Source organism: Sturnus vulgaris, chromosome Z, assembly GCF_052056855.1.
Source record: "Sturnus vulgaris isolate bStuVul1 chromosome Z, bStuVul1.hap1, whole genome shotgun sequence".
Classification (NCBI taxonomy): Eukaryota; Metazoa; Chordata; class Aves; order Passeriformes; family Sturnidae; genus Sturnus; species Sturnus vulgaris.
The window spans coordinates 25,469,067-25,494,098 of NC_142283.1; the positions used below are offsets into that span (position 1 = coordinate 25,469,067).

Consider the following 25,032-nt stretch of genomic DNA (forward strand, 5'->3'; position numbering starts at 1 on the left):
GCCTGGAACAATGTAAGAAGCTATGGCAATCCCTGCCAGTTGGTGCAGTCATGAGGATGGCAAAGAACCCTCTTGGGTTATTACTCTTACCCTCTTGGGCCCAAACAAATTGTGGTAAAGTGTTCTGAACCGCTTTCGGGTGTAATTGCAGCGATAGGCTCCTCCCATCAGGTACTCTATCACCAATCCAATATCAATCAGGCTTATCCGATAATCAGGAGGTAAGTTTCCCTGCAATGAAAATATGGATGTTGGGAGAAGAAATGCTTATTACTGACATTGTTAAATGTCAGTAAAATGATGTTAGAATAAAACAAATTAAATAGATAAAAGCAGGAATGTATTATTATGCTGGTTAATTAATTCACCTTAAAATAGATCCAACCGAAACCTGGATATTCTCGCTTGGAAAGAAGACATAAGTTAAATAAGAAGGTGAAGAACTGCTTGGAAGCAATAGAAGATAACGTCAGTACATAGTACTCATATTCTTCAGCTGGGGAAACAAGGAACATGACTGCAGAAACAAAAGCATGAGGATCGATACACTTGAAAATTCAGGCACAGTTGCTGGACGCTAGCTCTGCAAGGCAGCACTTTTCCTGCACCAGCTCTCACCCACAACTCGTCCTGGCATCTCACATCTCTGCTGGCATCTCTCTGGACCGCCTCATCTGAACTGTCAAGGCATGGTGAGGTGACATCACACAAAATCTTTTGTTCAGATGCAACCAGCTTCTTTCTATCCTGCAGTGTTTCCTTCCCATGTTCCAGGAAAGGAAGGGAAGGAGGTAAGAATGGTGTTACAATTCTAAAGGACTAACACAGTTCATGGACTACCATTATGACTAGCTGCTAAGGGCAAGGAGAGTCTATCAGCATTCAGTCTTGGAGTTACGTTCAAAGCATACACACCCTTGCCTAAGTTTCACACCAAGAATGAGAAAAACATCTGTATCTGTATCTGAAAGCTGTAATAAACAAAATATCTGTGGCTAATTATTTTGGAGTTTGCTTATGAAGAAACTACAGGCCTAGAAATTTTTCTACACATTCCCTACCTGAGTTCCTTACATATTTTACTAAAAGCCCCTTTAAATACTTTATCTGTTTATTTGTAATTTCCAGCAGAACCATGGAGATTGCCTCACAATGAGTGACCCGGCAAGGGTCATTAGCAGGATCCTTGAAAAGATGCCTACATACTTCTTCCATTTCTTTTCCTTTCTCACTCTCTGTTAGATATTTTTATATCTCTAAATCTAAATAAATATGTATATGTATATGTATATGTATATGTATATGTATATGTATATGTATATGTATATGTATATGTATATGTATATGTATATGTATATGTATATGTATATGATGTCTTCAGCATTTACCTTTTAATTTGAAAGGATAAAGAATGACAAATATATCCACGTCTTACTGTCCTTTTTATGGGAACTCCCTTGCAGACATCTTCCTTCTCTTCACTTTCAAGTCTGAAAATGCCATCACTAAGGTTATGAGTTCTCCAGTACTTCTGGATTGCAAAACTATGAAGAAAGATCTCAGTAACAGATTTTCTCTCACTGCATACGAATTTGCTCTGAGTTAATGGGGCATTTCAATTCTCCAGTTGCAGTAAACCCAATGGGACACCTTGTGTGCTGAACAATTTCAGGCAGGGCTGCACTCACAGATGTGCCAGTCAAGTCTCATGGGAGTCTCTGGCAACGGAGGAACAAAACCCCAGGGTGGGCACACCTGCTCTTCTATTCCCTCCAGAGGAACTACACAAGGTAATCTCTGTTCCCTTTACCAGAAGAAAGGATTTATGGGAAGGAATGAACCCAAATGAAAGTTGGCTTCCTTCTCTAACTCATTACTTCTGTGTTGATTGGATGACAGTTTGTGTTTCAGTAAGCATTCCCAAGCAGAAAAGAAGGCATCATGATTCAGCAAATTGTGAATCGATCACCTGGCTCTAGAGACCTCACTAAGAAACCCTTCAGATATACAGAACCCTCTCTGTTTTGCATGTCACTGTGGAAAAGATATGATTACTAAATAAAGGTGGAAAGAGAGACAAATTATCCTTGTATGTACTGTAAAGAGTAGCTTTGAAAAAAAGGAATATTACTCTAATAAAAAGTTATCTTGTATAGTCAATATTGCAGAAGGACCAGAAATTGTAACTCTTAGCTTCAAAATTTTTCAGTGCACTGTAATATTCTAATGTTCTATAATGATATACATACAGTTCAGATTACAGTGAGCCTGTAGCTCTGTTTGTGTGTTCATTACAAGAAGGTTAGTAATTCACATGGAGCAATTTTATGACTATCACGTCTTGCTGGAAATATCTGCATGTCTGGAGATCTGTCTGGCTTCTCTGGAGATGTCCTTCTTAGATCAGAGCAGAGAAACAGTAATGGAGAAGAGATGGCAACTGGTTCTGCAGAAGAGAAAAAATGGATGCAAAGATCCTCCCTTTTCTACATCAGCCATGAAGAGCAAGGCTGATTTCCTGCCCTGCTACCATGGTACAAGCAGCATGCTGAAAAGGCTGAGGAGGGAGAGAGATTGTGCTCTCATAGTGTACCATGACCAGCAATCAGCTGGCATTCGAAGGGACAGAAAATCAAGCAAATTTAGTGGAAAAAATTGGGCTGCCAACGTTTTTAAGTAATGTCCTCCAGCATATCCTTTTGCAACTTCCGTAATCTTGTCTAGTTTGATGGGTGGAGGAATTACTGTGGTTTGCAGGAATGTGTATTAACTTAGATAATGTGGACATGGTAACATTTATGCTGTACAGTTTAAAGAAAAATAGCATCTAAAAATGAAATTAAAAATAAACCTGAAAATGAAATTTAAAAATTAAATTCTGATAAGTTTGCTTGTTTGGTTGTCCCCCTAAAATGTTATTTTCTCTCCAGAATGTGTAAAATGATAATTTTACTAGAACAAGAAAGAAAGCATTAGCAGAAACGGGAGTTGCATCTCCAAGGCACGATTGTAATTCAACAGACTCCTTCTAACCTAAGGTCTTCACTCATACTGAATGCTTTAATATTATTAAGTGGCAAAAACATTTGAGCAGTTAAGAAAGAACAACAGGCATCAGGGTTCTACATGTGTTACCAAGTGTGAGTTTCTTGATATAGTTCTGATTTCTAAATTTTCATAAAAAATTTAGATTAAAAATTTCCAGTAAGATAACTTTGATAAAAGATGCATCTAAACCTCCCAGATAATACTGAAGCACTTCACTAAAGAAAACTCCCAAATCCACAGCAAAAATACACATTTCAGAAATATTATTTTTCCAAAGTGAGAAGCCCTAGTAAAGAAAACGGGACTATCCTTGTGCAAGGATTTACATGCATGCAGAAGCACTTGCTCTGTCAGCAGACAGTTTGAACCACCCTGGCAGTGCTAAGAATGCTTGTAAATGAAGCACAGTGGTGCAAGTGAGACAGAACCGCCCCAAGAACAAGAAGAATTTGGATGAATTAATTCCAGTGCAGTCGAGGTGGCCAAGAATGACTGAAGAGAAAGTTTGACTTTGAGGTAAGATAGTTGTTCTGGTAAATAATCAACAAATCTTTTAATGCTGGGACAAACTCTTCAGTGTTAATGCACTATTCTTCTGAAAGAATTTCAGGTTTAAACTGTAGCTAGTCACTTGTAGTACTTCTTTCACTTGAAGTGCATTTTTGTGTCACCACGTATCGAGTCTCTGATGTTTGCTGAGGAAAAAGTAATACTGTCAAAATTCTATATATTGCTAGTTTGTTCTTTGGAAATGCAGACTTAGAGTAGCAAAAAACCCCTAATTTCGGAAAAGTAAATAATCCTGAAGTAGAATTGAGATCTGTTAATTATATACAATGTTCTGGATAAATGAAAAAATCCATCTGTTAATTTCTACTGATCTTCATCAGCTAGTTGAGGCAGGGAAGGATTTTTATATATTTTTTTATTTGTAGAGGGCAACCTCCACTTGCAGACAGGGTGCCCAGCTCAGCCGCTATCTGATTCTTTCTGCTTAACCTGGGAACATTGCTGTGTATGGTCTATGGAAGGAAGCCAAACTTATATGTGAAATTCTGGACCCTTGACAGGAGATGTCAAAACTGCCACAAGGCCGAAAATGCAGGCAGGCTGACCCCACTATATAGCTGTGGAATTGGGAGGACTGAAAGGTGATCTGAGGCAAAGTCATTATAACATAATTTGTCTTGTCAATGCATGCAAAATTGATGCACATTTTGATTACTGTAAATTCTTTAAGATTGTGTCTCCAGGCCTTTACAATATGCTGCTTAGACCATCAGTCTTAACAGCAGTATTTGGAAATCCAAAGGGAAAATGTATTTTATTATATATTTGTGTGAACGTGTGTGTGTGCACATGTGTCTATAGGCTACCACTAATGGAATCTGATAATGTGACTTCTGTTGTTCTAATCATTTGTTTTATCAAGCAGGCAAGATTATCTTTCAAACAAATTAAAACAAAACAAAACAAAACAAAACAAAACAAAGCAACACCCTTCTACTGATTTATACAGCTACATAGTACAATAGTAGTAAATTACTGCTTCTATGATTTTTAGCAGGTTTTAAAATTAAGATGTATATGTAAAAGCACAGTGTATTTCATGTTGATTAGGTATTGTCTGAAAGTGGTGTATTACATACTTCTGTATTTATGTGCGACGCTGTAATTAAATCTGAGCAATTAGGTGTCTGTCATCAAAATATACATGAACTCAAAAAATTAGCATCAGCAGCATGGTCTGTCTTTCGTGCATGATGGGCCATCTAGCTGTCAAATGGTGATGTGTCCATTAGGAAGTTTTTGTCAAGGAGGTGTTTTCAATTAAACTGTTGTCAGATCTGCTGACTGATTTATGGCTTGGTTGACTGGTAAGGGATGTGCTCAGTTGGCAGGACTATGGTGAGCTGTCATTTCTCCTTGTGAACCCTGGCTGTTCCTCATCACTGACAAAATGAGAAATGCAGCCCCAGAGGTCCAGTTTTTTTCAGGGAGGTGATGAAGAGCCTCACAGCACCTACACTCATAAGACTGATTCAATGTATTTGGAATTACTGAAGATTTTAGATATTGACAGAGGAAAGAAAGATAAATTTGTGGAAAGATAACTATCACCTAATAGTTAGAAGTCACTGTGGAAAAAATAATGTCATCAAATATAGTGTAGGTTTATTTAATATCTATCCATATATATCCATGAGTACAGATCATCTTTGACTACTTTGATGCCTTTTCTTTCAGGAGTTTCTTTAAAAATACATATTTAGTTAGGGGCTCAGAAAAAAGAGATTCATACCATTTAGTTACTCAGCATACAATTTGCTATGCCTTTGAAGAAGGACTTGGAAAAGTGATTCTGGGTGAGAGAAGGCATTTGGAAAGGTATACACTTTAAAAGTAGAAGACAGATCATGCTTCTTTCAAATTCTTATACGCACATACATAATTGCATATAGAGTAAAAAAATATTCTGGAAACTTGGGGTTCAAGAGCATTATCCATTCAAAACAGATTCTAGCTTCACTCTGCTCAGTCCAACGGGATTTGTGCATACTTTCTTTTTGTAGGCATTTCACACTTTTCAATGGTCACTTAATACACTATACATAATTGGACAATGATGATGCCATTTAACACACTAACCAAAGAATACCAACAGAACCTTCCTAAACGTGCTACTGATTATTCTGTAGAATTACTTAATAAAAAAGTGCTATATAATACATTACTATTCTCCTCCCTTAGGTGACTTCAATTCTGTTCAGTTGTCACTGACACAAGAAACCACTAAAACCTGTGCTCTTAGAAAAAAGCCCTTTCTTTTTCTCAATTTTCTATCTAGTCCCACATATAGAAATATCCGTTCCCAAGTATGCTACCCTTGAGGTCTGATTTACATAATCTGCAAGGTTGTAATCTGCACATGCTTTGGGAAAATATTCAAGCTGATGAACTAATTTGCAGACTCAATCTCCTTACTTGATCCATATATTTAAAGGATAAGGGATTTTTACTCATTGCAGCTGCTGTAACTTTTAATCCTGAGCACATTGGTAAAGGTATCTCCTTCCTGCCACTATACCTTTCTGTATTTCTGTCTAACTCTTCTAATGGATTTTTATAATTTAAGCTTATTGAAATTAACGTGATAAGGGTCAGGGTCACTCTGTTTTTATATTTCTGCCGAGGAAGATGGCTACAATGGACCACACAATACAGAATGAGGAACCATTTCAACAAGCCAGGATCTAGCACAAGGGTAACAGCTATTTTACAGGCTTGGAAGTAAACTAGCAACACAGAAAGTAGCTTTGACAACAGTTGCAGGTATGGAAAAATACAAGTAACAGCATAAATCCACACAGTATATAAAAGCCTACAATTATGGCAGCAGACACAGTATTACTCAAGCGTCTAAAACTACAGAGAAAGCAAGCCAAATAACTTGCTAATTGTGCTTTCTATGCAAAAAGTTCATATTTGGAGCACACAGACACGACATTTTGTACTGGCAGGAAGGAGAAGGATCTGACTAAAAGCTCATGCAAAACACAGATTGTATCTAGCTACAAAAAACCAACAGCATTATTTTCAACCTACCGTCTATTGGACTCTTACCTTTTTCACGTCCCTGACTAGATGATGCAGAGTGTTGGATGGTCCATGTCTCTGCAAAGGACAAATGAAGAACAAAATAGTTTGCACAAAATATAAATGTTGAGATAACTTTCTCACCTTGGTAATTTAGAAATCAGGCAGATGAGAGCACTTCAATTGCACAGTAATATCAATTTTAAAAAAAGACTCAAAACAATTACAAGAGCATTATTTCACCTGTTTTTCTCTTCTGTAGAAAACTCTTCCATGAGAAAACCCTATGAGCTGCCACACTGGATGAAAACTAAAGTCCTGTGTATCAGTTTAGGCTCCTGGCTTAGAAAAACCAGGAGCACAGCACAACATACATAACCTCTGGGAAAGAGTGGAAGCAAAACCAGCTGCTTTAATCTCAGTCTTCCTGCTCTCAGGACTCCCACCACTGGTGGCTCAGAGACACTCTGAGCCTGGCATTGCAGCAAGGCTGTCTCATCTGAAGGCCACTGTCTGCAAATGCACACACATGTGATTGCAGAACGCAGTCTGAGAATTTGTCCAATCTTCTTTTGACTCCAGCTGTCATTGCAAAAATATTCTGCAGTGGAGTCTCACAATTTTGATACTACCACAACTACTACTACTACTGCTGCTCCTGCCGCTGCTGCTACTACTACTACTGCTACCATTATATCTTACTTTATTTTCTGCCTTTTTTTTACTTTTGCTGATATTTTAAGAGACTTTTATGAGAGGTCTTCTTGGTTGTAGCTGATGATGGATGAGACCACTGCACATGTGTAGAGTCGATATTTCCCTATATGCATTGCTCTGCACTTCCCAATGCTTAATTTTATATAACCCCATCTCTGAGCATGATGATTACCTGAGATTCTTCATATGATGCTTCAGATTTAAATCACCTGCAAATATTATTGTCTCTTCTGTAGGTACCATTTTTCAGATCCTACATGAACAAGCTGACCAGCTGTGGTCCCAGGACAGGTTCTTCCACAACCCTTGTCATCATATCCTTTTGTGGTAAAAATGGATCATGTATTCCTTCTACCTGTTTTCTAAAATTCCAGTAGTTTTTAAACCAAAATTGTCCCTTATTTTCTAAGCCATGGCAGCTGCATTTCTTTAATAACATTCCAAGTTTTAAAATAACACTATCAAAGTTTTGCAAAAAAAAAAGAGGGGACCAAGTGCAAAATCCTTATTCTCCTGCATGCTGATGGTAATAGATTTCTAAGGCTTAACATTTTCCTACAGAAGCTGGGTAAAGTCTTTGTTGATATAAAATCGGTTCCTTTGTCTATAGTTCTATATTTTATTCTATTTTTACAAATTTGCCATGGCAGAGGTAAGATTCACTGGTTTGTAGCTTCACAGGTCACTCCTAGGTCTCATGCTGAAATAGGGCAATTTTTAACTGGCCTTGTGATTTTTTTGGTGCTAAGGTTACTATGGATGCATTTGGTCATATAGTATAATTGGTAGTTTAGGCATTTCAGAGCCTGGGTCTTTTGGAATTTGTGCCTGAAAAAATGTATGCTGATTTCTGTAGCAATAAATTTGTTCAAAAAGCCCTTCTTTTAGCTGTAGAACTGAAGACTTCTGTAAAACTTATTCCCTGTAAAAACTGGCTTTGGTACAAGAACAACAACGCTTATGCCTGTTACAAGAAAGCTCACAGGCATTCTGTTCTTAACAGGTGCAAGTCAATATGCAAAGTGTAAGCTGACCAAATATCAGATGGGAATTTGGGAGTTTGTCTCTAGGGTGGCATATATATACCATATATATATACCATATATATATATACCATATATAAATATATATACACACACACATATATATACCTGTTCATCTTTATTTTGCCCAAATTTAATCAATCCTTTTCATATTTGATATTTTGCAAGACTGACTCTTCTGGTCACCATCAGTGTGAAACACCTCCAGATAACAGCCCAGTGTGGCAGCTTATGATAGCAAAGGCTTTGAAAAGTACTGGCAGCAAAAAAATTTTTTGAAAAGAGATATGCCCATATCACAGCCTTTCTGCAACACACAAAATGGGGAATTCTAAGAACTAGACAGTGCTTTAAGATTTTTTTTTCCATAACATGTAAGAAGTTTGAACTTTCTGAACTACTACCTAAGTAGGTAATAATACTGTGAATGCTGGATTGTGTTTTGCATTTGAGAATTCAGAAGTAGACTTAACTTGTGCAGTTTTATATTCATTTTAATGGCAAGGATTAAAAACTTGCAAGCAGGTTTTTAAAAGTCAAAGGTCTAATTCTTGGAGCTCAGAGGGGGCATGGGGAAGTCCTTCACCATAACAGAGACTGATTAAGAGTTGGAAGATTTTTCTGAAATCATATTGTCAGGACTCATATGATCCCACTCTGTGGGTCCTAACTTGCCAGTTACTGTCTTCCAGCCAGTGCCACCTGCCTAAATCTTAGCTTTGTCATATTGGAATTACAATGACAAGAAATTACCTGGCACCATATGAGGCTTATTCTGCGTCTTACAAAATCTATATAGATTACGTGGGCAAGGCATGTTACATTATATGAGAGACATGCAAGAGAGACAATATGAACTCATGAAAATTTTCTGCAGCAGGTGTTGACTGCTTGGTGCATCATCATCATCATCATCATTATCATCATCATGTCATTACAATACAAGTGAGAGCTATAACAGTGAATATAGAAACAGAAAATTTGCCTTAGGCTGGCCCTACCGTATTGTACAATTCCTCTAGCCGGGAGATGGTGAGAAAACGATGCATGCTTACTCCATTTTCTATGAGTAATTTCACAAAATCCACTCTGTCCAACACCAGGGCATCCAGCATTGCTTGCTCAAGGGAACCCACCTGCAAAGCAAGTGATTAATTGAAGCTGTTCCTGGGGTGTGGCAGGCTACATCCAGCTGGCTCAGTCACTTTAGCACAAGCAGGGAATCCTGACAAAATTCTGAGGGTTGCTCTTCTATGCTTGAAATGGGATATTCACGGCTTTAATCTTTAACAGTTTTTCTGATTCATGGCTGCATTTCAAAAATGATTAAAATACTCTAGGAAAAACAGATTAGGACAAAGGAACTGGAACCCAGTAAACTGGTGACCACATCTCAACCTTATTCACCATGTCATTATTATCATTGTTTCTTTTCCTGTCAAACATTTTATTTGTATTGGATATATTTGTTATGTGCACACAAAATCACTTTAATTCTGTCTTTTGTAGAGTTTTCTTCTGTTTGTGGTGTGAAACCTCAGGGAAATTTGAACACCCTGGAAACAGAAATAGCTTCATAATTTGCATTTCTTTGAAGGCCCAAATGCAAGAGGTTTTCTTACACAAAACCTCTACTTCTTATCTCTTGTAGGTCAGGCAGAGTTAGAAGGATAAGAAATTATCTCATCCTTCCAGCTTTTAGCTTCTGAAACTATTGCAATTTGCAGAATTTATGCAAATTTTTGTTATGATGTGGTGATGAAGAGATAACAACGAGGACAGTTCAGTGCCATTAAAATCCCTCCTATGTTTTGACACGTACTTACGCCCAATATCAAAGACAAAATAAAGAATCCTGTTCACTTTACGATTGAAAAGGCAAGGATTTTTGTACTAGCTTTTAAGGGTAGCAAGCTGCAGAATGCTACATTTAAAGTAAGGATACTTAAACAGAAGCTTTTCCTATTGTTATAATTTTTCCATGGGGAATTGTAAATGCTCATGTAATGATAGCATGTGAAATTTAAATGACAGTAATGAAACAAGTGTCACACTAATGACTATTGCAGTCCAATTGAAACTTTTGAGTGAATAAGTTGGGGTTTAAGAAGATACAGATAGAGATCGGGACCTTCTGGATTTTGGTCTTTTTTTTCTATGTGACTTCTGCCCCTGTAAAAGCTGCAGCACAATCTGGGTGTTGACTCTTCCTCCTCTGCCTGACACAGTGTTCAATAACCCCTCTATTCACAGCCCTACCACTCATGAATAGAATCCAGGCCTCTGGTGCTCCCAAGCAATGGTATTAGCCAGGGAGCAACTGGAGCAGAGGACGGTGCAGATGTAGAGCAGGCAGATCAATGCAGAGCAGCACTGGGCACAGAATTAACACCACCTGAGGTGCTGATCAGCTCCTGCAGTCTACCTGACCCCCAACATTTGTATCGTGCATTTTTTTTTGTCAAATCATCACCTTAAACTCAGTATTTGCATACAAAAGCATGCTGCTTCGAGAGAGAAAGGAAGTTTTGACTTTCCTTGAATTTATAGCCTAGCACTAAAACACGGCTGTACACTTGTTTTCCTCAGCTTGCAGAATCATGCTTGGTAGCCCAAACCTGGTACTTCCCGTTTTTTCAGAGGTACGGTTTCCTGCTCTTAAGGCATCGCTAGATGTCACCATTTCCTTGGACAACAGAACACATCAACCTCTGCAACTGCGCCTGCCTTCAGCAGCTGTGACTGGGAACCGCGTGTTTGGCAGGACCCAGTGTATTTTAAACCACACTAAAAAACACCCCTGCAAACAGAATGGATTTAATACTCTGTAGGGTTCAAAGCGTTTCCAGTAGAAGATGCTGTGTATACATACATATATACATATAAATATATATATATATATACTGTACCGGCCACTGCTGCCCATAAATAAAGATCTGACTGCGGGCGATGTCTACTCTGTTCCAGGCTAGTGCTAGGCTCAGCTGGTCGGGAGCAGATGCGTTAGCTCCTGTGTGTACAGACAGGGGTGCAGGAAGGAGAAAAGGAGAAAGAAGAAACAAGACATTAGGCTCATTATGCCCTGCTAACTCCTCTTTGTGAAAAGTCTCACAGATGTCCATGTAATTTCTGCAACTGATCTCAAAACAAAACCAAACCTTCCATTGCACCTGTAAAAACAAACAAACAAACAAACAAACATACAAACATCCATTCTCAAATCTGGATCTGTGGTTCTCAGATAGTCTTATAAATATTAATTTTTTTCTCATATTCCCCTTCAAAATACAGCAGATACAGGTGACATCAGAAGAGGAGGTTTGTGGTGGACTAAACTGGTTTCCCTCCTGTCAGATGGGAAGCAAAAGAACAAGCCAGGATACAGATGGAGCTGCAGGAATACACACACCCCCACACATATCACATGAGCACACATACACACACACATGTGCCTCCAGCAATTACAAGCAGATTCAACTTATACAGACACCACTGATTTCAGTAGTTGTGCATTTCTTGGCATCTTATGCATTCCAGCTTGATAAGAATAATAGGAATTTCTCTCCTATTTGTACTGAGGCATCTTGGTGGGACAAGTCTCCCTTCATATATGAAATACACATGTAAGAAAGCATTCTACAAAGCTTGTGTCAAGGTATAATATATCCAAATTAAACAAGAAACTATGCAGAAGATAAGATGGATTTGGAGCTGTTTGTTTTTGGAAGGAAGGGTATGTTTTTCCCTGCAGTTTTAATGGACACTGTGGGACATTCCTGTCCTGCTGTGCGTTTTTAATATTTCACGGTTCTCAGCTGATTTGTAATAATAAAACAGCATTTGTGCTTCAATGTCAAAGGGAGAACTGGCCTGAATGAACTGATCAACCAAATAAATAAAGAGCCCTTTGACTTTTTAACTACATATCTGCTTGTAGGGGTTAGGTGATTGTATAAAGGCTTATTTTTTTAAAGACCTCATACCTCTACTGTTATTGTGTCTTTATTAATTCTTATACTGGTATCATGGAGTGAGGATAAATAATAGCTTTTCATTACTTCAAAGCATTTCTATCCCCATTTCACTACTCTTCAAACCCACACTCTGTTCCAGTTGAAAGTGGACTCTGAAATTGGAGGCAAGGAATACATAAGGCTGGCTGCTGAAATTTTCTGTGAAGACCTTAATAAAAACCTTCGTAAAGCTTAGTCTATAGTTTAATTTCATAACTTTCAACTTTGAAGTCAGTTTACTGCTGACATTGCCAAATACTTGTCAATGCCTACAGGTAATGGTTTGAGAGATGGTGGATTGTGAATCATCCAGATCACATTCATACAGAAATGAGCTCTGATAAAAAGGTGGACAATGCAGAAACAGAACAGAATTGAGACAAATGAAGAAGGAAAAAAAAAAGTGAAAATACTTCTGTGACTTCTGTGGCTAAGAAGTGTCAGGAATGCTCCCTTGCATAAGACATAACTTCTCATTGCTATATACTACAAAAAAAAATCTCTCACAAGAGACCTCTGGGGGGATGCCAACAACATCTGAAACTTTTGGAGTTTCTTACACAAGTAATGCAGCATTCAAGAACAAAAAATATTTACCTTTGGGAAAGGCAAAATTGCCTCTACATTTCAACATCCCAAGATTTATTTATAAAAACAGGAAAAATATCTGCAGTGAGTATGATAGCGTAAATTAAACATAGAGAGCAAATAGTTCTCCCCCCTTCTGAAACAAACAAGAGATGCTCTCATCAGATCTCCTCCTTCCCAATCATGTGCCTGTAGGAGAAGTGAGAGCTTTAGCAGGTGCTCTGACAAAGTTTTTGTTGAGCCATGGAGGAGGCACAAGGGTGAACTCTAAATCCTGGGGGACAGTGATGGTGATCCCACTGCCTGACAACATTTCTCATCTGTGATGAGGGAGCTCCAATTCCTCATTTTCCTACTACAGCTTACAGTATGGGTAGCCAGGGGTGCCATCTAGTAGGAAATCATTTTGGATCAAGAGTGGATCAGATGGACATGGGAAAGTGGGCTATTTGCACTGCCCCCATTTCAGGCAAAAGTCAAGCTAAATCACCAAGACTCCAGGTGAGTAACTTCTGAGCCCTAGCAGGGAGTGCTCTCCAGTTTTGTTGACTGACCCTAGCAGTCCTGGGCCTTTTCAGCTTTAGAAAAACTTCAGCTGGCAGACGAATAGAAGGTCTTCTGGTGCATTTGATCACGGGAAAGAATAGCTGGCATGGGGCATGAAGTGGTGCCTGCTCATCCATTCACCAAAATTGTTTTCTTTGAGCATGCTCATTACTGCAAATACTGAGCAGGCGGGAAAGCAAGCCATGGTTCAGCCTGCGTCCTTCCCATCTTCCCATCTCCCACTGCACTTAAGCCTGCCAGCAGGGACAAGTTTTCCTGTTGGTACATGTGCAGTCCCAGTTTTCTCGGTGTTTTTCTCAGTGCTTGTTGCCACAATGTTTGATTTCACTGTCTCACAGAGCACGCAGGTATCTGGCAGTCGAAGGGAATGTATGGTTTCTCAAGGGGATGTTGTACTCCAGGTCTGAAGCAGTCTGTCAGCTAGGGTGTAGACTGGGCAGTATGGGTGTGCATGCTGGGGCTCTGTGCTTTTGGTGGGATGGGTGCTTCCACAGTACAGTTTATTGCTGGAAAGCCTTGCTTCCTTCTTCTCTTTCCCGTCTTCGCTGAGGGGTTTCAGATGAATGTGGATAACACTGATGTTACTTAAGAGGAGAAGGAAAATCAAAGCTATAAATGTTTCTACAGAGCAGTATATGGGCTGTGGATGCCTTTTAATTGATTTTATTCTAGGATAGAACTGTTGGCCTTTGTCTCACATGAAAAATAAGTATTCCGGTTATTTTAGGTGGAATTCTACCCACTATTAAGAAGAATGAATGATTCCAGTCATATAACAAAACTCCCCAGTAAAAACATGAGATGTCCTTCCTAAGGTACTGTCCCCTTTCAATCATTTCCTTGACTGCATTCAGTGCCATAAAACATGGATTTGAGTTGGTAGGAGGAATCCAAAAAGTGATCTTTCTGGGGATACCTGTCACTCATGAGTGTCACATGCCCAAATTAAGGCCAAAGGATATTTAGGAAATAAATAAGGTAGAGCTAATAACCTATTGCATTGTATTATTTTAATTATCACATCATACTTATTGCATTAAATAATGTTTTAGGTAATATGAATAATGTCTCTGTAATATTTAGTCAGTATTCTGGTGTCTGGCTGATTGTAAGATATGTTCCTCAAAAGAATGCTTTGTTACTATGACAGCATCTGCAGTGTGACCCTTCCTTTCACCTGCTCCTAGAAGAAAAGTTGCAGTTGGGATGCAATACATTGTTTTGGCAGTATTTTATCTTGGTACAGATACCACTGGATATAGATAGACTGCTGGGACAGCTGTTAGTTCCTGCAGATGTTAATGTTATGTTCTTAGGCTGCCATCCAGGAGTGCTTGCATAGACTCTTCTTTTAAAAAGTCACACTGTCTACTCAATATTTTGGACCGAAAATGTAATACTCCTTGATGACAAAGCCTGGGACCATAAACTCAATGCTGTCTACTTGCTGTGCACATGCAGGACTTCTGAAGAGCTTTTATATACTTTTACTACGGGCTTTTACATACTGGCTAAAGCTGACTGTGACCAACACAAACCCCTAAAGGATCTTCCTGGAATAGCTTATGATCTTGATGCTCAGGCATCTGGAAAAATGAAATGACATGAAACATCTACCTAGGCAGAAATGGTTTTGGGATACCCATTTCCACAGTGAACCTAAGTATGTCAGTGTCCTTTTTGAATCAACATATAAATAAAATAACTAGATTAAGGAAAATAGCAAACCAAATTAACTTTTTGCTCTGTGTCTCTGCAAGTCTGATGCTGGCTCCTGTTTCAGCAGCTCGCTGGTGCAAAGGCTGTGTTTCCATAGCATGTGCTACAGAATTATCCTGGCAATTAGGAAACCAATTGGCAATATAAAAGCAGATAGCAAAAGCAGTTACAAGTGCAGTAACCATATAGCTGAACTAACTCTGAAACCTTTTTGTTAGGCAGACTATCCTTGACCATCTGATACTACATGATGGCTATTCAGTGAGCATGAATGACGGCTTACTCACAAGCTGGAAAGTATGCAGAAACTTCAGGTCTGCTTTAGCCTAACATGGCTTCTCTCAGAGGGTACATGGCAGTAATATCACTGCCATGTAATATCACACACCACACAGTACCTCTTTCCCAGAGCTGACAATTCCACTGGGAAGGCTTCTGGAGCACCATCTGAAACATGGCTGGTGCTAGTCTGCTCCAGACATTGCAACAGCTTTGTGAACTAGGATCTTTGAAGCCACTTCAAAACAAGTATTTTTTTAGATCATCTCCATATGCTGTCTTTAACTTCCCTGTCATATGCCTTCTGCTTTGCTAGCAGCTGCAAAAGGACAAAATCCATTATGGTGTGGGTTCCAACTGTTCAAGTGAAGAGAGCACAAACAGTTAAACTGTATCAATAAACTTGCCTGCTAAAAACTCAAGCCTTTGGAAACTTACTTCCCACATTTGTGTCTCTCAAGATTAAAATGGAAGAAAAAAAGGAATTGCAAACCATATGTTGTTGTGACATCCATGCAATGTAAATTGATAACCAGTTTGGATACCATTCTGTAGTTTATTGAAGATCACTTCCAAGAAATATAGATCTTGCTGACAAGATTAAACAAGTGTCTTGTGAAAACAAACAAAGAAATAATATGTGATGCTGGGTTTAGGGCTTGTGGAATATGCTGTCCAGGAGAGCTCCTGAATTGGTAGTGTGTCTGGTGCGGGTTTAAAAAGAGAAGAGTTCATCACAAATTTTACACAGCAAATGGGTAGAGATACTTTGTGTTTCCAAACCCTTGTCCTCCTCCTGCCTTATCAAATCACTCACACAAGGTTGGGATGGGTCATTAGCTTATATGCTTCTCTTGCACTATTAAAAACTGTATATTCCTTATCAGGAAGATTGAAAAAAAAATTACTGGTAATCACTCACCAGTTTCATACATTGCTCTGTCCCTTTTTTCGCACAGTACTGGACAGTAGGAAGAGATGAATTCTTAAATTTAAATTTATGAATTTCAAGATAACTCAGGCACAGTCTTCAAATCTCCTTACTTATTTGAATTACTACTATTATTATTCTTCTTTAATTTTAGAGACAAGAAACTGTAGGGAGTTTCCTATGCCATGAAAACTCCAACGTCTTGAAAATTCCAATGCCATGAAAATTCCTACAGCATGAAAAAATAATTTTGATTTATTTTTCCTCTTAGAAATAAATTATAAAAAAAAATCAATAGACAAGTGGTTCAGCATTGCTACCTTAGACGTTGATGAAAAACCCGAGTATCCATTAGGCTAGTGAGGTATATTTACAGAAAGCCAGTATTTCTTTCAAGGTGGGCCAGAACACCTGTACAAAGACATGGTGTAAATAAGGACGACTGACTTGGCTGAGACAACAGATCTCATCTCTGCATTTATTGATTAAACACCTTGTGATCAGAAGGCTTATACAAACCAGAGGTGCCTGATGAATCTGATCTTCATTGAATACCTCCATAATCAGAAAATCCTGAGGAGCAGGGAAGATTAGGTGTAAGTCTTAGTTCTTCTGGCTTTTTCTTGAGGAAGAAGCAAGTGTTGTTGCCTTCAGAAGATTTTCAAATCAAGATTCTCAGACAAGCATGAAGGGAAATGCCAAAAGTACTTACACAGATCCAGGTACCTCCTGAGCTAACAAAAATTTCTTATGATGTCTTGCACCCTTAACACGAAGAGGAAAGGAAATTTTATTTTACTAAGGGGCCAACAGCACCAATTAGGTACTTCTAAAATGGATATTCCAGATCAAGGAAGACTGCTCATATACTGAGACTGCAACCACTAAAAGAGTTACCCATGTAAATACTACAAAAGAACATTTCAAATAGAAAACAATCCCTCATAGGCCTGTGATTTATTTTCTTTAGTTTACACGAATCAGTTTCCAGAAGACTCGAGAGATCTATGTTGGGATACAGACCTTGAAAACAGTGGAATCACAGCTCTCAGACATTCTTTGCCTTATTAACAGAAAAGAAGAGCAGTACTTTCAGGGATTGCCTTAAGAACAAATGTGAAGAGAATACCTTCACAATGAGGATAATGATGGATTCAGTTACATTTAGATAAAAATGAAACCTAAGTTACATTATTTCCAAGGGACATAAAGGAGAAATTTGATGATGGATGAAATTCTTGATGCTTATTTTGAATTAATTTATTAATTAATATAGACCAGGGTCTATCATGGACTGTAGCAACAGCAAATTTATTTCAAGCCGACCTTTTAAGAGCAGAAGTGTAACATGTAATGGCTTAGAAAGCTGTAACAACCAGCCAAGTTTAACATTAAAAGCCTAACCATCTCAATAGCTACATTCTTAACTCCACAAGTGGAGGCTGAAAGGAACCTCACACTATTTTCAGACTTTCCTAGGAATGACTACACATAACATCTTACTTTGACAATAGAGCCAGCTTCATCTAAATGGATGTTCTAGCTACCAAGGTAATCAAAGTCGGAGTTCTTTGGCTGTCTTCTTGTGAATACTAAACTTCTCAAGTAACTGGTGTGGGGGTCACCACTGATATTTCTTGTGACACATCAGTGACTGTGGAGAACACAAATTCAGAAAGGAAAAACAGCTGCTGTTTAAAGAAAGGGCTGGATTTGTATAAAGCAGTTAGAGCATGAAGCATACTTCAGTTCCACAGTACAGATTTATCATCTTGATAGATATGTCAATAAATGTAGGTTTCAGCACATCAGAGACACAAACTGGATTGATAGAGACTCACTGTGAAGTTTAACTCTGTTACCTTTTAGTAGTGCTGTCAGGATAGCTAAATCAATATCCTGGTGTCCTTCCGATCCCATTCGAAAAACTGTGATCTGCAACGTTAATAGACAATACCATTATTGAAATCAGGGTAATTAAAAAAAACCAAACCATAAATCAGGGCAGTATGACTTGAATCTTAAATTTTCCTGATGTCTATGATATAATCTTACTTGATTGGCTTTATGAGACGCTTATTAAATAGGATTAATATACAGTATATTTTGTGATATAAAATCTGGTAAGATAGAAATTGTATTAATCTTCATATGGAAAAAAGGTGTTCAGTGACACTTACAAGGTGAAATTAGTTAGTTCCTATCTTAGAGTGACATTAGACTTAGTGTTCCCAACAGATTACGAGGAAGATTTAGGTGTATTATGAGTGTAGACCTAACTGATGCCATATGACATAGAATAAATATTTTCAAGTGATATTAGAAACCTATTCAACCTTGTGATTCTATATAGGAGAGAGTATGATAAATAATCTAAGAATTATGCTTCTAACGGGTCCATGAACGTCTTCAGCCATGTACGGTCAATGACCTATCACTCTAAGTTATAGGCTCTGAGGTAGTGAGGCGAGATACACAACTCATAAAAAATAAGAATTAATATATATGCAGCTGTTCTTTCTAGCCAGATTCACTCTTGTTTAAGACTGCACTGAAACACACAGAAGTGTAAATCCTCCTGCTCCTTTTGTTGCCATAGCAATAACTTTTTTTGAACCTCTGCTTCTTAAGAAGTAACAGATACTGCAGCTTTTTACTTGTGCTTTTCCTTTACTCATGAAAACTATGTCATCATTTTGATCTGAACACTTGTTACCTTTTTTTATTTTGTCAGTACGGACTACCTCCATTCCTTTCTTTTTAGAATAAGTGACACTTTTAATTAAGAATTACATAAACGTTTTTTACATTCATATTGAACAACATCTGTTGTTTCCATATTCCCAGATTCCTACTCATACAGCACTGAACTGCAGCAGCATCTGATATAAAGCAAACATCAGGGCACCAAGAGCTGTCTACCATCACAGAAGAAGAAGGCATACAGGATCTGAAGGACAAGGTAGAACTTCAGGGATAAACTTCAGTCTGACAGCTGAAACGTGTTGCAGAGTGTACTCCAGAAAATCCAGTGCAGCCCTCCTTTAGCACCTATTCTACCTTCATTTGATCCTAGAGCTCCAGGAGGTTAGGAGGCTTTGGCATCAGTGACAGTAGTACAGCATCTTAGAGGCTAAAAAGCAAACTGGATACAGTAATAGGAAACTGGCTTAGCTCAATTAGTCAATTGACTTACGTGATGTCTAAAACAACTAATATAAGACACTACTTACGTTAGGCAACCTTCCCAGCTAAAGTACACTATTTCCAAGTTAGACTTATTTAGATCCTTCAAAGCGTTCTCCATACAAGGCATAAATGATACTTTAATGAAATATTTTCTCTCTCTCTCTTTCTAGAATATACAGATGTTTCTGGCAAACTACTTGATGTCTATCTCCATACCACAACTTCAGAATGGAATAGAATAGGATAAAATTAGAGCAGGAATAAAATAGTAACAGAATAGAATATTTCAGTTGGAAGACACCTTCAGCAATCATCTAGTCCAATTGCCTGACCAGGGCTGGCTAAAAGTTAAAGCACACTATTAAGGGCATTGTCCAAACGCCTCTTAAACACTGACAAGCATGGAGCATCAGCCACCTCTCCATGAGCCTGCTCCAGGGTTTGATCGCTTTCTTGTAAAGAAATGTTTCATGATAATTTTCCAAATTTTTCTCTATTTTCTCGATGACTCACAATGAAGCTTTCCCTGCAATGCAGGCAGTCTGTACGCAGGTAATGTGAATAGAAACACATTTCTGTGTATGTCTCAACTCAAAACACAATCAGTTTTGTGTTTGAGATCAGACCCTCTGCTGTACAGGGTCATGATGTGCTTCCCATGCCACAGGTGACAAACTTGGAGGTAGCACAAAATGGCAAAATGTCCCTCTCTGTCTTCAAGGTCTCAGGAGAGGCAGTCTGACACTGTGGACTAGACAATGGAGTTTGGAGGAGGAACAAACAACATCTCAAACTAAACACAATCTTGGTGAACTCCCAGCTTAATAAAAAGTAATCATATAAATTGCAAGCACTGAACAGCTTATCACCACAGGAAAATTAAAGAAAGCACTTTTCAGACACTGGACCACATACAGCCTTAAACTTCCAATTTCTTTTTCAGCCTTCTTCTCTGCATGCATCAGAAAAATAAGCCCATCAGAAGAATGAAGTGTTGCTGTATTAAAAATAAAATGGAACTATGTAAATTAGTTACATTAGAATAAAAAGTCTGTCCTTCCACACCAACTATTGTTTTATTATTAAGAGGCCGAACATAATTGAAGTAGTAAAATAAAGAAGACAAATAACTGGGAAAGAAAGATGGAAATTGAAAGATTGCTCAGACTCACACTAGAATTATAATTTTGGGGTCATGTCTGAGATTGAAGCAGAATTTCAGACAGATCCAAGGAAAAATATGATGCTTCATGCAATCACACAATCATAGGATTTTTTAGTTTGGAAAAGACCTCTAAGATCATCCCGTTCAACTGTTGACACCACACTGCCAAGTCCACCTCTAAACCATGTGCCACATCAACTCATCTTTTACATAGCTCCAGTAACAGTGACTCAACCACTTCCCTGGACAGCCTGGTCCAGGCTTGACACGCCTTTCAGTGAAGATTTGTTTCTGAATATCCAATCCAACCCTGTATCTGGTGCAACCTCAGGCTGTTTCTTCCTGTCCTGTCACCTCTTACCTGGGAGAAGAAACCCATCCCTGCCTCACCACAACTTCCTTTCTGGCAGTTCTGCCCTGAGGCTCCTTTGCTCCAGGCTAAACACCTTCAGCTCCCCCAGCTTGATCCTCACCAGATTTGTGCTTCAGACCCTTCCCCAGCTCTGCTGCCCTTGTCTGGATACACCTCAGCACCTCACAATATCACAGAATCACAAAATATCCTGAGCTGGAAGGGACTCAGAAGGATCATTGAGTCCAACTCTTGGCCCTGCACAGGACCCCCCAAGAATCACACCCTGTGCCTGAGAGCATTGTCCAAATGCTCCTTGAGCTCTGTCAGGCTGCTGCTGTGACCACTGCCCTGGGGAGCCTGTTCCAGTGCCCAAACACCCTCTCAGTGAAGAGCTTTCTTCTAATATCCAACCTGAACCTCCCCTGACACAGCTTCTGGCACAAAACTGAACACAGGACTCAAGGTGAGGCCTCAGGGAGTGACCCTCACCTCAGGTTGAGCACATGGGGACAGTCACTGCCCTGGTCCTGCTGGTCACACTGTTGCTGATATAAGCCAGGATGCCATTGGCCTTATTGGCCACCTGGGCAAACTGCTGGCCCGTATTCAGCTGCTCTCAACCAAATGCTAACTTAATTTCAAAATGCTCTGAATTTAGGACCTCAAAGACTCAGCTGGAACTGTGGACTTCTGTCTTTTCTGAATGCACAGAGGCAGTAAACAAATATGCCCAGCCCCTTCTTATGGCTCAGGTTTACTGTCACTGTCCATAACTGCTTCACCTCTTTGGCTCTCCTCCTGTTTGAGGTAACTGAACTTTTGTCCAGGCAGATACTCAGCAGTAGGAGTAACAGAGATTAATCCTATTGTGTGAGGCTATCAGTGAGAACACAGAACCAACCCCAAAACAGTCTGGCTGGAGCCTGGGCTGAAAAGCAGAACAAAGCAGAAAATCTGAGTACGTATCAACCACTTTACACTACAGATATCTGCAAACACAGGGTTGTTTGAGCTAGTGATCCACAGCAGCTGGCTGGGTGGCATCCACTTCTCCTTCAGCGTAGATGCCTCTCACTGTTTTTCCTTGACACTGAGAGATTTTTTACCTGGCACCAGATATTGATAGGTTGATAAAATATATTTTCTGCAAGCACACAGGGTTTAAAACACATACAGCAATCTTTAATTTCTGTGGTCAGAGGCAAGAGGATATGCAGACTTAACCTAAAGTATTTATACAGAATTTACACTTAGAAATGTCTAATACTTCTAGGTCTTAAAAAACCTGTCTGTTTTTCTGGAGACCTCTTGTTCTGGTGTTTTCTTTTCCCCGAGTTGACAGGTAAGAATTTTGTGTCTCCAATGTGGTCACCTAACTCCAACAGTCATTAATGTATCTCACAGCCTGCTAGTACTACTTAAAAGTGCATTGGTAGGTGAACCTCTGTAGAGAACTGATAAGCAACACTGGTGCTGTTACAGGAGGACATAGGCTGGAGCCCTGTTGGAATGGGATATAGATGGCACTGCAGTAAAAACATGCTGCGCTAAAGGAAAATATCTGGGTCAGTAAGCTCTATTCCCAGCTACCTCTTTCTGGGTAAGTGTCTTCCACCTTGGTAGAAGCAAAAATAACAGAAAATTAAAGACTTAGAAACCCATTTAATACCCATTGCTACGAAAAAGAAAAAGCCTTTCTTCTTTCAGTGAAAAGAAAGTGCCTAAGAGCTTTTCACCTACCTACTGTAGACTCTTGAAACCTGTTGTTGAGTTGTACCCTCTGGACAACTTAAGAAGAAAAAAAGTACAGAAGGAAGAACAACCTAGTAATCTGTGCATATGGAATCCAGGACATTTCATTAGAAAGCAATAAATCCCAAGAAGCCTGTCTTAAACAGTAATATATGCTAAGGACTTGCTTACATACCAAAAGGAAATAAGGGGGTAAGAGCTGCAGTTTTAATCAAACTACCACTAGACATTCTTCTGTATAGCTGTGAAAAAGGGAAGATTAGTTTAAAAAGAAATTTTCTCCATGCTGTCCTGTTTCACATTGTAGCTATGAAAATGTTTCCTACTTTTCACAGGAGAATAATGAAACTGTTTCAGAGAGTGTGCTGGGTTTACCTGGGAAGAAGAAATTTAGAAAAAAGTTCTTTATATGGGAGATTCCTCTGTGGGTACCGTTTACACTAAAACTACCATTTACTTAAATTACCATTTACAATATTCACCTCTTTCTTTTGAGCCAAAAACCAATTTACATCCGAAGAAGAAAAGAAACTCCAAAATCAAGCAGTCTTTTTTTTCTATAGGGATTTGGGTCCACATTATTACTTCTGTGTAGATGGTATTTTCAATTGTTGGTATAAACTCACTTATTTTAAAATAACATTTTTTTTTCTGTTCCTCTGCCACCCCATTGGGTATTTTGGGGACAGTCTTCTTCTGATTTCCTCCTTTCTTTCCTCAATGTTCACACTATTTATAGGCTTGAAATGACTTTTTAAGATAATTTTCTGAGTCACCGCAGTGAGCAACTGTGATTTCCAATAGAAAGCGTTTTTTTAAGAAGTATTTTTCTTTTCTTCTTTTCAAATATAATAGAAGCTGGGGTTACCATTCTGTACAAACACAAAATTGTATTGTATTTCACTGAAGAGATACCTGAAACAGGCAAATGAATCATCAGCAGAGGTTGCCCAACAACCTGCAAAGCAGTTGATAGGCAGCTGGAATCTTGCTAGATGTCTTCATTTCTTTTGGTGTGCCCATAGTGACATCCTTGCAAAGCACAGGAGCAGATACTTTCAAAGCTAGGGGCAGCTGGACTCCTTTCAGGTGGAGGTGCTTGGAACCTGACAGTCAAACTTTTGCTATAGCAAACTACCTCTCATTTCCATCCACAAAACCTGCCTGAGTAAAATGCATGAGATTTGTCTTTAAAAGAAGGGACACATACTCCCTTGCCCCCACTAAGCCTCTCCCCACAAATAACAAACCAGCAAAGACCAAACGAGAACAAATCCGGCAACAAAAACTGGGAAGGTCTGCCCTGTACCTCATTGCAGATTTTACTGAATTATCTTAATGTGAACAGGATTAACGTCCTGAAAAATAAACCAGCTGCATCCTCATTCTGCCTAGGAAAACGTGGTAGGCAATCACTGAGCCAAAACGGAGCCTTCTTTGCAAGCAGGATTACAGCACACTGTGATAGTTGCCAGCAATAATTACAGTCCAGCAGGGCAGAAACCTAATTTTCAGGCAGGGCAGTTAGAAAGCAAGTAAAAACCAAGAAGATGGAGTAAAGAAGAGCAGCAGGATAGAAAGCAAGGTGGGAAGAGGCTGGAGAGGTGCTGGGGGAAACAGAAGAAAAGTATTATCTGACCTTGGACACTACCAATTTTAAAACTGCTTTGCTCTCTGTTTATAATCTAGTCCATCCTTGTTTGACAGATTACTTTTTCTTTCCTTTTCTTGTACATAGTTTCTGGTTCAGCAGGGTCAGTTTAGCCTTACATGTTTCATTCATTCTTTCCTTTTTCTACCTTCACTCTGGCATTACATAGCTCCTAAAGACAAAGTCAGGTAAAAGTATTTTACCTGAGAGGACTGAATACTAAACAGACTTTCAGAAATTATTCACACACTGAATAGAAAGAAGAGACAGAGACACACTGAGGAGAGACAGAGATAGAACACTGCCATGTGAGATTTCCCAAATTCTATATGAATGTACATGCAGGGTTACCTTAAACATATAAATTACAGCTGTCCATATGTGTCCATAGTGGCACCTACCAATCAAAGAACCAGCT

At 38.9% G+C, this 25,032-nt stretch overlaps 1 protein-coding gene across 4 annotated transcripts in view; it reads right to left on the bottom strand.

The window, feature by feature from the left end:
- Nucleotides 1-25,032, bottom strand: part of TRPM3 (transient receptor potential cation channel subfamily M member 3) — a 266,083-nt gene that overhangs the window by 53,048 nt on the left and 188,003 nt on the right. For 2 of the 4 annotated variants that reach the window (XM_088156003.1, XM_088156005.1), the window contains 6 exons: nt 18,365-18,437; nt 11,315-11,415; nt 9,407-9,541; nt 6,673-6,723; nt 369-404; nt 91-231 (listed from right to left, as the gene is read on the bottom strand). In XM_088156003.1, the coding sequence (XP_088012129.1) occupies nt 91-231; nt 369-404; nt 6,673-6,723; nt 9,407-9,541; nt 11,315-11,415; nt 18,365-18,437 (537 nt within the window). The remainder of the gene's footprint in view (nt 1-90; nt 232-368; nt 405-6,672; nt 6,724-9,406; nt 9,542-11,314; nt 11,416-18,364; nt 18,438-25,032) is intronic. The other 2 variants (XM_088156004.1, XM_088156006.1) reach the window with 1 other exon arrangement.